Source organism: Bombina bombina, chromosome 7, assembly GCF_027579735.1.
Source record: "Bombina bombina isolate aBomBom1 chromosome 7, aBomBom1.pri, whole genome shotgun sequence".
Classification (NCBI taxonomy): Eukaryota; Metazoa; Chordata; class Amphibia; order Anura; family Bombinatoridae; genus Bombina; species Bombina bombina.
Genome location: NC_069505.1, coordinates 185,335,164 through 185,348,029, shown reverse-complemented (window position 1 = coordinate 185,348,029; position 12,866 = coordinate 185,335,164). Strand labels below are relative to the sequence as shown.

At 42.6% G+C, this 12,866-nt stretch overlaps 1 protein-coding gene across 1 annotated transcript in view; it reads right to left on the bottom strand.

The window, feature by feature from the left end:
• The window catches only part of BRSK2 (BR serine/threonine kinase 2), a 474,882-nt gene that overhangs the window by 165,847 nt on the left and 296,169 nt on the right, over positions 1-12,866 (bottom strand). Inside the window, exon 4 of the mRNA XM_053720479.1 lies at positions 10,389-10,529. Within this exon, the coding sequence (XP_053576454.1) occupies positions 10,389-10,529 (141 nt within the window). The remainder of the gene's footprint in view (positions 1-10,388; positions 10,530-12,866) is intronic.

Here is a 12,866-nt window from a genome sequence, read left to right as displayed (position 1 = left end):
CAGACTGATACCTTTAACAATGAGATCCCTCTGATGCTTTGGAAGCTCTCTGCGAACCATGGCTTTTGCTGTAGGTTGCGACTAAGAAAATGTCAGGAAAGACCTACTAGAACAGCTGAACTTTATTTGGGGTTAATAAGAGGCATTTTAAATGATGACAGGTGTGTACTGACTCCTATTTAACATGATTTTGAATGTGATTGCTCAATTCTAAACACAGCTACATCCCCAGTTATAAGATGTGTGTTGTTTAAATTTTTTTCGCAAAATGCAAGATGGCTGCTACATCATGTGACCAACGCACTTCTGTTGAACAATGGCAAATCTAGGTCATAGCAGCACTGAGCACAGGAAGTTTCAAAACTGTAACATAAGCAGTTCCAGAGCTGAATTTTTTTTAAGCGTTTCTAGAAATTTGTCGCAAAAAACAAAATGGCTGCCTAACCATATGACCTATGAGTTCAATGTTGCATGAGATGTAGTATTGCAATAGGCTGTACCAGCATACCTGATTTCAAGAGTTTAGCATAAGTAATTTGTGTTTTGTGAGCAATTGAATCAAAAGAGGCAGTATTGAATTATAAATAATTACGATAAAAATAAAACTAATATTGCTGCCGCATCATGTGACTGATTCTCTCCTAATGAGCAATTATGAATCTAGGTCACAATATAAGATTATACAGAAAATTTCACAGTTCTAACATAAGCGGTTTCAGAGAAATTAGGCTATCGATATTTTCGTGTAAACCAAGATGGCTGCCTGATCATAAGATATATATATATATATATATATATATATATATATATATATATATATATCAATTTAAATATTTGCATAGGAAATTAGCACATCTAGGCAAGTATCCCCAGAAATAACTCATATACAATGTTAACAATGCACAAGAGAATTCTAGGTAAGTTATGCAAAATAGATATGCAAATTCTTAGTTTTTTTGCTTCAAAATAATACTGTTTTAACACAGCTATCCATTTAACAGGATTATTACAGCAAACCAGAAATTGAAGAAAAAAAACTGAGAATTTGCATATCTTACCCAGAATTCTCTTGTGCATTGGTAACATTGTATATGAGTTATTTCTGGGGAAAAGCAAGCGGGGATACTTGCCTAGATGTGCTAATTTCCTATGCAAATATTTACATTGATTTAATTTTGAGACATGGAGGATTTTAATTTCAGTTTTTTATCCCCCCCCCCCCATAATTTTAATGAATTTTATACACACACACTCACACACATATACTCACACACATGTATATTTAGACATGTATGTATCTCTATGTTAAAGCCCTTTGCATGCCTATTTTTTTCTAATACCTGAGGCCTCATATCTTTGAGCCCTAATAATTTTTTAATTTAATTTATTTAAAATAATTTTTATTAGACAGTGTTAATGACGGTAACTGTATTATACAATATATTTTTATGTGTTTTTTGTGCAACTTTTTTGCCTTGCATAACAGATAACCAGAGCTCTGAAGTTGCGTTTACCCCGACAAATGTAAATCGCAAATTTGTGCTCTTGCATTCGCATTTACTTTCAACTTGTAATATCAACTATTGCTTGCACGCAACAATTAGCACGTCACTTGTAATCTAGCCCTTAAAGGGATACTAAACCCACATTTTTCTTCAAAGGGAAAGATAGATAATCTCTTAATTACCAATTCCCCAGTTTTGCATAACCAACATAGTTATAATTATACACATTTTACCTCTGTAATTACCTTGTATCTAAGCCTCAGCAGACTGCCCCCTTATTTCAGTTCTTTTGACAGACTTGCATTTTAGCCAATCAGAGCTGTCTCCATGGTAAATTCACGTGCATGAGCTCAATGTTATCTATATCAAACACATTAACTAATGCCCTCTAGTGGTGAAAAACTATCAAAATGCATTTAGATTAGAGGCGGCCTTCAAGGTCTAAGAAATTAGCATATGAACCTCTTAGGTTTAGCTTTCTACTAAGAATACCAAGAGAACAAAGCAATATTGGTGATAAAAGTAAATTGGAAATTCTAATTTACTCCTATTTTCTTCATTCTCTTGCTATCTTTATTTGAAAAGCAGGAATGTTAAGCTTAGGAGCCGGTCCATTTTAAGTTCAGCACCTGGGTAGCGCTTGCTGATTAGTGGCTAAGTGTATCCACCAATCAGGAAGCCCTATTCAGGGTGCTGAACCAAAAATGGGACGGCTCCTACACTTTCATTCCTGCTTTTCTAAATAAAAATACCAAGAGAACAAGGAAAAATTGATAATAGGAGTAAATTAGAAAGCTGCTTAAAATTGCTGCTCTATCTGATCCATTAAAGAAAACCCCCCATAAATTATGCTTACCTGATGATAATTTAATTTCCATCTGTGGGAGGAGAGTCCATTGCTTCATTCATTACTTGTGGGAATTAAGAACCTGGCCACCAGGAGGAGGCAAAGACACCCCAGCCAAAGGGACAGTCAAGTCCAAAAAAAACTTTTATGATTCAGATAGGGCATGTCATTTTTAACAACTTTCCAATTTACTTTTATCACTAATATTGCTTTATTCTCTTGGTATTCTTAGTTGAAAGCTAAACCTAGGAGGTTCATATGCTAATTTCTTAGAACTTGAAGGCCGCCTCTAATCTAAATGCATGTTGTTAGTTTTTCACCACTAGAGGGCTTTAGTTCACGTGTTTCATATAGATAACATTGAGCTCATGCTCGTGAATTTACCATGGAGACAGCTCTGATTGGCTAAAATGCAAGTCTGTCAAAAGAACTGAAATAAGGGGTCAGTCTGCTGAGGCTTAGATACAAGGTAATTACAGAGGTAAAACGTGTATAATATAACTATGTTGGTTATGCAAAACTGGGGAATTGGTAATTAAGAGATGATCTATCTTTTAAAACAACAAAAATTCTGGTGTTGACTGTCCCTTTAAAGGGACACTGAACCCAAATTTTTTCTTTTGTGATTCAGAGCATGCAATTTTAAGCAACTTTCTAATTTACTCCTAATATCATTTTTTCTTTGTTCCCTTGCTATCTTTATTTGAAAAAGAGGGCATCTAAGCTTTTTTTTGGGGGGGGTTCAAAACTCTGGACAGCACTTTTTTATTGGTGGATCAATTTATCCACCAATCAGCAAGAACAACCCAGGTTGTTCACCAAAAATGGGCCTGCATCTAAACTTACATTCTTGCATTTCAAATAAAGATACCAAGAGAATGAAGAAAAAATGATAATAGGAGTAAATTAGAAAATTGCTTAAAATGTCATTCTCTATCTGAATCACGAAAGAAAAAATGTGGGTTCAGTGTCCCTTTAAATACCTCCTCCACTCCCCTCATCCCCCAGTCATTCTGCCAAGGGAACAAGGAGCAGTAAGAGAAATATCAGGGCGGGAGCAGTGGACTCTCCTCCCACAGATGGAAATTAAATTATCAGTTAAGCATAATTTATGTTTTCCATATTAATGGGAGGAGAGTCCACTGCTTCATTCATTACTTGTGGGAACAAATATCCAAGCTCTAAAGGACACTGAATGAAAAAAATGGGCAAAAGAAGGCGGATCCTAAACTGAAGGCACCACAGCCTGCAGAACCTTTCTCCCAAAAGCTGCTTCAGCTGAAGCAAAAACTTAAAATTTTGCAAAAGTATGTAAGGAAGACCAATTGGCCGCCCTACAAATCTGCTCCATAAAAGCCTCATTCTTAAAGGCCCAAGAAGAGGCCACAGCTCTAGTCGAGTGAGCCGTAATCCTCTCAGGAGGCTTGTGTCCCACTGTGTCATATGCCAGACGGATCATGCTCCTCAACCAAAAAGAAAGAGAAGTGGCAGAGGCCCTTTGCCCCCTGTGCTTCCCTGAGTACACAACAAATAGGGACGAAGTCTGTCTGAACTCCTTCGTAGCCTGAAGATAAAACTTCAAAGTCCGAACCACATCCAGATTATGAAGTAACCTCCCCTTCGAAGAAGAAGGGTTAGGACACAACGAAGGAACTACTATTTCTTGATTAATGTTACAATTTAACACAACCTTGGGAAGGAATCCCAATCCAGTGCGAAGAACAGCCTTATCAGCATGAAAAACCAAGTAGGGCGGTTCACATTGCAAGGTCGCCAACTCAGACTCTGCGTGCCGATGCAATAGCCAGTAATAACAGGACTTAATGTCCTAACCTTAATGTCAAGAGCATGCATAGGCTCAAACGGAGCCCTCTGCAAAACCTTAAGAACCAAGTTTAAGCTCCAAAGAGGAACCGGATTCCACAGGCCTGATCCCAACCAGCGCCTGAACAAAGGACTGAATGTCAGGAAGCTCCGCAAGCTGCTTATGCAACAGTACAGATAAAGCCGAGATCTGTCCCCTTAGGGAACTGATGGCAAGGCCTTTATCCAGACCGTCCTGGAGAAAAGCCAAAATCCTGGATACCCTGAACTTATGCCAGGGATATCCTCGTTCCTCACACCAGGACAAGTAGGTCCTCCACACGTAGAAAGGGACCTTGAACCAGCAGATCCCTGCAACAAGGTAACCTCCATGGCGGTGATGACGACATCCCCACCAGATCCGCAAACCACATCCTCCTCGGCCACGACGAAGCAATCAGAATCTTGCTCTTGCTTGATGCGGGCCACTACACAAGGTAGAAGAGGCAACGTAGGAAATACGTACATTAGGTTGAAGACCCAGGATACCGCCAAGGCATCTATCAGTTCCACCTGGAGATACCTGGATCGCGACCCGTATCTGGGTAGCTTGCAATTGAGTCTGGACGCCATGAGGTCTATCTCCGGTGTCACCCATCTGCCACAGATCTCTGTGAACATCTCGGGATGGAGAGACCATTCACCAGGATGAAACGTCTGTTTGCTCAGAAAATCTGCTTCCCAGTTGTCCAGACCCGGAATGTGGATCGCTGAGAGTGAACAATTGTGAGTCTCTGCCCATTCCAGAATCCGAGATACTTCCTTCATGGCTAGGGAGCTTCTCGTCTCCCCCCCCCCCCCTGGTGGTTTATGTAAGCCACCAAGGTAATGTTGTCCGATTGGAATCTGATGAATCAAGACGACCCCAGAAGGGGCCAAGCCCTCAAAGCGTTGAATATCGCTCGAAGTTCCAATATGTTTATGGGTAGACTCGACTCCTCTCGAGTCCATCTGCCCTGTGCCTTTCTGGCACCCCAAACAGCTCCCCATCCTGATAGACTTGCATCCGTGGTCACAACCTCCCAGGATGGTCTTAAAAAGGATGTCCCCTGTGACAACTACCCCGGCCGGGTCCACCAAGACAGGGACTCCCTCACCCGTCTGCACAGAGATATCTGTTGGGACAGATCTGAATGATCGCCGTTCCATAGTCTCAACATGCACAGCTGAAGAGGTCTGAGATGGAACCTGGCAAATGGAATGACATCTATGCTGGATACCATGAGCCCGATCACCTCCATGCACCTGGCCACAGATGTCCTGGAGGATGTTTGAAGAGCTAGACAGTTGGATGCAAGCTTGCAATGTCTCTGATCTGTCAAGAATATCTTCATGTCTGAAGAATATATTATCGTACCCAGGAATTCCACCCTGTTGCTGGGGACCAATGAACTCTTTACTTCATTTATCTTCCACCTGTGGGACCGAAGGATACAAGCACTCGAATGATCCTCTGTAGGACGGAGCCTGGACCAGGATATCATCCAGATAAGGTGCCACTGCAATCTCTCTGGCTCTCGCTACTGCGAGAAGAGCTCCCAAAACCTTTGTAAAGACTCTTGGGACGGTCGCCTGACCAAACGGAAGGGCCACAAACTGGAAGTGCTGGTCTAGGAAAGCAAATCTTAGAAACCTAAAGTGATCCTTGTGGATTGGAACGTGAAGGTAAGCGTCCTTCAGGTCTACAGTTGTCATGAATTGCCCCTCTTGAACCAGGGGCAAAATTGACCTGATCATCTCCATCTTGAACGATGGAACTGACAGAAATGTGTTTAGGGCCTTTAGGTCCAGAATTGGACGAAACGTGCCCTCCTTCTTTGTGAACACGAAAAGGTTTGAATAATACCCCAGACCTCTTTCTGCAGGAGGGACTCGGATGATTACCCCAAGAGATAAGAGATCCCTCATACACCCCAGGAAGGCGTCTCTCTTTTCTGGTCTTGAAGATATGTTTGACAGGAGGAATCTGCCTCTGGGTGGATATGACTTGAAACCTATCCTGTAACCCTGGGCCACGACCTCCAGAACCCAAGGGTCTATAACATCTCTTCTCCAGGCCTCCGCAAACGGAGATAGTCTGCCCCCTACCTGATCCGAGGACGGGTTGGGGGTCGCCCCTTCATGCCGACTTTGACTCGGCGGGCTTCTTGTTCTGCTTGGACTTGTTTCAAGAGTTAGCTGGCTTCCAAGATCCCTTGGATTGCTCAGACTTTGCGGCAGGCTGCTGGCACTGAAAATTGTCCGGACGAAAAATAGACCCCTTAGGTTTAGCCTTCTTATCCTGAGGCAAGAAGGCACCCTTTCCCCCCGTGACCATAGATATAATAAAATCCAGGCCCAGGCCAAACAAAACTTTCCCCTTGAATGGGAGGGAAAGCAAGCAAGACTTATAAGTCATGTCGGCAGACCACGAATTTAGCCACAGAGCCCTGCGGGCTAAAACCGTAAAACCTGATGTTTTAGCATTCAGGCGAATAATCTGCATGTTAGCATCACAGATGAACGAATGCGCTGCCCTTAAGGCCCTGATTCGTTCTAGAATCTCATTGAGGGGAGTCTCCACCACGACCATGGCTGAGACGGAGAGCGTCACACCAATAGGTAGCCGCACCAGCCACCGCAGCGACCGCCGCCACCGGTTGGAAAACGAACCCTGTGAGTTGGAACATCTTCCGCAACATTGACTCCATCTTTTTATCCATGGGTTCCTTGAAAGAGGAGCTATCCTCTAGCGGAATAGTCGTTCTCTTAGCGAGCGTGGAGATAGCACCATCCACCTTAGGGACGGTTCCCCATAGTTCAAGCTGCGCATCCAGAATGGGGAAAAGCTTTTTAAAAGAAGAAGAGGGGGAAAAGGAAAAAACAAGTTTCTCCCATTCATTCTTAATAATGTTAGCCATCTTGACTTGGACCGGGAAGGCTTGGGGCACTACCTTGTCCTCGTAAACCCTATCCAGTTTAGGGATCGAAGGTTCCTCCAGTAGCTTCGGTTCCAGAACCTCCAACGTAGCAAGCACCTCTTTCAGCAGAAAGCGCAAATGCTCTATCTTAAATTTAAAATCTGGACGGAGGCCTAGAAGTAGCCGATTCCGACCCAGACGCGACATCCTCTGATAACTCGGAGTTGTCCTCCTCAGCGGATAATCTGTCTGAGACATCCAGCGGAGTCGAAGACCCATGAGACGGATAGTAGTGCCGTACCTTCCGCTTGCGCTTAGTAGGGCGAGGCACTGCATTAATGGCCGCAAAAAACAGCCGTCTGTAACTGATCAGCGAAGTCTGGAGGCCAAAGGGCCCCTCCCGCAGGATTAGTAGTGCCCTGAGGAACTGCTTGGGTAAACGGAGATGATTTTAGGGAATGCACCTCGCGGGGCGGAGAACCCACAGAGGTGGACGTCTCAGTCATACCAAATACTTTATTATTTTTGGATATAGCAATATTGTCAAAGCATGTGGAACAGAGTTGCGTAGGCGGTTCGACTGGAACCTCCTCACAATATACACAGTTAATAGGTTTAGATAAAGAGGGAGTATCCTCTAATATATCAGTCCTCCATAACCTGCTCCTTTATTACGGACTTGATTAAAAAGATAAATGGCACCTTTATATCCCAATGGCAGGGGCACTCACCACCTCCTATGACCCGGACTATAAGAAACGGCTTTCGTCTCCTCCGAACGCAGGTCGAGAGAGGAAGTTACAAAGGCCACACCCGGTCACATGGAGTGTCATGCAGGACCGCCCTGCCCTTGAGAGAGAGAGACGCGCCAAAAAAAGCCCGCCTCATCTCTTGCTAATGAACTGACTGTTCCACACTGACAGAGCCTTGTCTTACACAAATGCAGCAGAAACACAATAAACAATATTATGCATTATAAAACCCCCCCTGTTCAATAACCCCCTTCCGAGGGTATTACCCTAGATTCTATAAAGATAAAGGAGCCACATTGTGACCCTGTCTTCTTGCTTTATCAAAAAAAAAATATATATATATATATATATATATATATATATATATATATATATATATGAAACTATCTTGCCAGAATAAACGCTGTGGAACAGGAACAAGGCCCTTCAAGTGTGACAGGGTAGTAGCATCGCTCCTGACATGGACTTGGGAGAGAAGAAAAGCAGGCAGCGAAACTCGTCAACGCTTATTGCTAATGGAGCTGTTAAACTGAGTCGGGATGGGTTTGCAGAAAGACTCTCCCTGCATCTCCAGACTCTAACTTTCACCCAAGCTCTCACTGAGATCCTGGCAGGACTACTTAAAACTCCAGTCCCATTTCGAAGAGTACTACCCTCCATAAGAGACTACTCCGATTCTTCTGACACTTCTCTGCCACCCTCCTGTGACGAAAGGCAAAGAATGACTGGGGAAGTGGGGGGAGGTATTTAAGCCTTTGGCTGGGGTGTCTTTGCCTCCTCCTGGTGGCCAGGTTCTTAATTCCCACAAGTAATGAATGAAGCAGTGGACTCTCCTCCCATTAAGATGGAAATTGGGTTTAGTACCCCTTTAACCATGAGTAATGCATTACATATGAAGCATCAGTTAATCCCTTTAAAAGCTTTACATCTATTTGTGTTTCTATTTTTTTTATCATTTAATAGTTACACTGTTACATTAAGAACATGGGCACTCTGTAAAGCAGTGGTTCCAGATTTTTTTTTTTTTCTGCAACATTTTATGTACATAGATATAACCGACTACTTTCTATTTAGATTTCTATATTCAAAGGAACAGTAAAGTCAAAATGAATTTAAACTTTCATGAATCAGATAGTAGTACATGCAATGTTAAACAATTTCCCAGTCTATTTTTTGTTATCTAATTTGTTTTGTTGTCTTGGTATCCTGTGTTCAAGAGCATACCTAGGTAGGTTTAGGAACTGCATTACACTACTGGGAGATAGCTGCTGATTGGTGGCTGCACATATATGCCTGTGTTCAGCTAGATCCCAGCAGTGTGTTGTTGATCCTTCAACAAAGGATGCTAAAAGAATGAAGCACATTTTATAACAACAGTAAAATGGAAAGACATTTAAAACTGAATGTTCTGTCTGAATCATGAAATAAAAGAATTGTGATTCATGTCCCTTTAAACCTTTAAGATATTCTTGGGGAGCTGTACTTGCTAATCTCTTCTGTGTTGGTGTCACATATATGGATTTGAGGTCATCCAAAAAATATTTATTAATGTACTGTACTTTGAATATTTAATTAAATTTAATTTCAGTTAACAAATGTTATTTAAAGGGATATAAAGTGCAAAAAGAAAAAGCTCTAATATGTTAAAGCTTTTTATTATTGTGCTATTATTTGTATATAACTGTGTGCAAATGAATTAAACACATAGTTAAAGTCAGTTCAAAAGAAGCAATACACTGACAGCTAGCTGAAAACATCTAGTGAGCCAGCGACAAGAGGCATATGTGTAGCCACCAATTTCCAGCTAGTTCAAAGAAAATTTGAAAATAGAATTGAATTAAAGTGTCTTAAAATGACCTGCTCTGCCTGAGTCATGCAAGATTATTTTTTGCTTTCTTATCCCTCTGATGTTGATGCCTTCAGACAAAAGAGCCCGTCTAGAAAAATATTCTTAAAATATTTCATGAAAATATCACGTAAAATGTAAACATTTTTATTAGACGGTGATACATATAAAATCTTGGTTTAAGAATATGCTGATACTTGGCCTGTAGCCTACGCTGTCAGCATTTAACAGTGCACAAGCATTTCTGGTGAATGCCGCCGCCTACACATTGATAGCCAATTGGCCACTAGCAGGGGGTGTCAACCATTTCGATCGACCTCAGAGGTGGCGGACAAGTTAAGGAGCAGCGGTCTTATGACCGTTGCTTCTTAACTTAAGTTTCCAGCGACCCGGAAACTCCGGGGGTAGATTGCAGCATCCGCTGCTTGTTAAATCTACCCCGAAGTCTCTTCTTTAGATGTTGGACCTAATTCTGAAAAAGAGACCTCTGAGATCCTTAACATTCATAAATTACAAAACCTTTAGTTTAGTACGTCGGCCCATTAAAAAGGTATCACAATACACTAAAAAACAATATAATATGTGGCTATCTTGTAATGTAAATGGAAAATCGAGCAGTTATTTTATGAAGTTTTTCTGTTCTCTGAATTATGCAGTATTGCTTGACCATCTCACCAAATGGAATGGCTGTGACAGAAGTCCAACGCTGAGATGATCTGCCGAAAGAATTTGCGAGCTTCTTTTGGAGTAAGACGTCCTTTCTTCACAAGGTAATCAAAGAGCTCTCCCCCTGACACGTGCTCCAGCACCAAGTACCTAGAGAAAGGCACAGTAATCTTAAAGGGGTACAGGATTATTAAGAAGGGATAACAAAGCAACACCTTCTCAAAACACCAGGTTGGCACAGAGCAGTGAGGATAATTAGGTACAGAACGAAAAATAAAGTGAGAGAGGCGCACAATATAGAAGAGCGTGGAAGACAGAGCTCAAAAAGGGATAAAGATCAGAGGGACTGAAAAGTGCAGTGACAAGGGGAAGGCACACACAGAGGTGCATATTTATATAGACAAGTGCAGTGACAAGGGGAAGGCACACACAGAGGTGCATAGTTATACAGACAAGTGCAGTCACAAGGGGAAGGTACACACAGAGGTGCATATTTATACAGACACAGACAAGTGCAGTGACAAGGGGAAGGCACACACAGAGGTGCATATTTATACAGACACAGATAAGTACAGTGACAAGGGGAAGGCACACACAGAGGTGCATATTTATACAGACAAGGGGAAGGCACACACAGAGGTGCATATTTATACAGACACAGACAAGTGCAGTGACAAGGGGAAAGCACACACAGAGGTGCATATTTATACAGACAGGTGCAGTGACAAGGGGAAGGCACACACAGAGGTGCATATTTATACAGACAAGTGCAGTGACAAGGGGAAGGCACACACAGAGGTGCATATTTATACAGACAAGTGCAGTGACAAGGGGAAGGCACACACAGAGGTGCATATTTATACAGACACAGACAAGTACAGTGACAAGGGGAAGGCACACACAGAAGTGCATATTTATACAGACATAGAAAAGTACAGTGACAAGGGGAAGGCACACACAGAGGTGCATATTTATACAGACACAGACAAGTGCAGTGACAAGGGGAGGCACACAGAGGTGCATATTTATACAGACACAGACAAGTGCAGTGACAAGGGGAAGGCACACACAGAGGTGCATATTTATACAGACACAGACAAGTGCAGTCACAAGGGGAGGCACACAGAGGTGCATATTTATACAGACACAGACAAGTGCAGTGACAAGGGGAGGCACACAAAGGTGCATATTTATACAGACACAGACAAGTGCAGTGACAAGGGAAAGGCACACACAGAGGTGCATATTTATACAGACAAGTGCAGTGACAAGGGAAGGCACACACAGAGGTGCATATTTATACAGACAAGTGCAGTGACAAGGGGAAGGCACACACAGAGGTGCATATTTATACAGACAAGTGCAGTGACAAGGGGAAGGTACACACAGAGGTGCATATTTATACAGACAAGTGCAGTGACAAGGGGAATGCACCCACAGAGGTGCATATTTATACAGACACAGACAAGTGCAGTGACAAGGGAAGGCACACACAGAGGTGCATATTTATACAGACAAGTGCAGTGACAAGGGAAGGCACACACAGAGGTGCATATTTATACAGACAAGTGCAGTGACAAGGGGAAGGTACACACAGAGGTGCATATTTATACAGACAAGTGCAGTGACAAGGGGAATGCACCCACAGAGGTGCATATTTATACAGACACAGACAAGTGCAATGACAAGGGGAAGGCACACACAGAAGTGCATATTTATACATACAAAGACAAGTGCAGTGACAAGGGGAAGGCACACACAGATGTGCATATTTATACAGACAAGTGCAGTGACAAGGGGAAGGCACACACAGAGGTGCATATTTATACAGACAAGTGCAGTGACAAAGGGAAGGCACACACAGAGGTGCATATTTATACAGACACAGACAAGTGCAGTGACAAGGGGAAGGCACACACAGAAGTGCATATTTATACATACACAGACAAGTGCAGTGACAAGGGGAAGGCACACACAGAAGTGCATATTTATACATACACAGACAAGTGCAGTGACAAGGGGAAGGCACGCACAGAGGTGCATATTTATACAGACAGGTGCGGTGACAAGGGGAAGGCACACACAGAGGTGCATATTTATACAGACAAAGGGAAGGCACACACAGAGGTGCATATTTATACAGACAAAGGGAAGGCACACACAGAGGTGCATATTTATACAGACAAAGGGAAGGCACACACAGAGGTGCATATTTATACAGACAAGTGCTGTGACAAGGGGAAGGCGCACACACAGAGGTGCATATTTATACAGACAAGGGGAAGGCACACACAGAGGTGAATATTTATACAGACACAGACAAGTACAGTGACAAGGGGAAGGCACACACAGAGGTGCATATTTATACAGACACAGACAAGTGCAGTGACAAGGGGAAGGCACACACAGAGGTGCATATTTATACAGACACAGACAAGTACAGTGACAAGGGGAAGGCACACACAGTGGTGCACATTTATACAGACA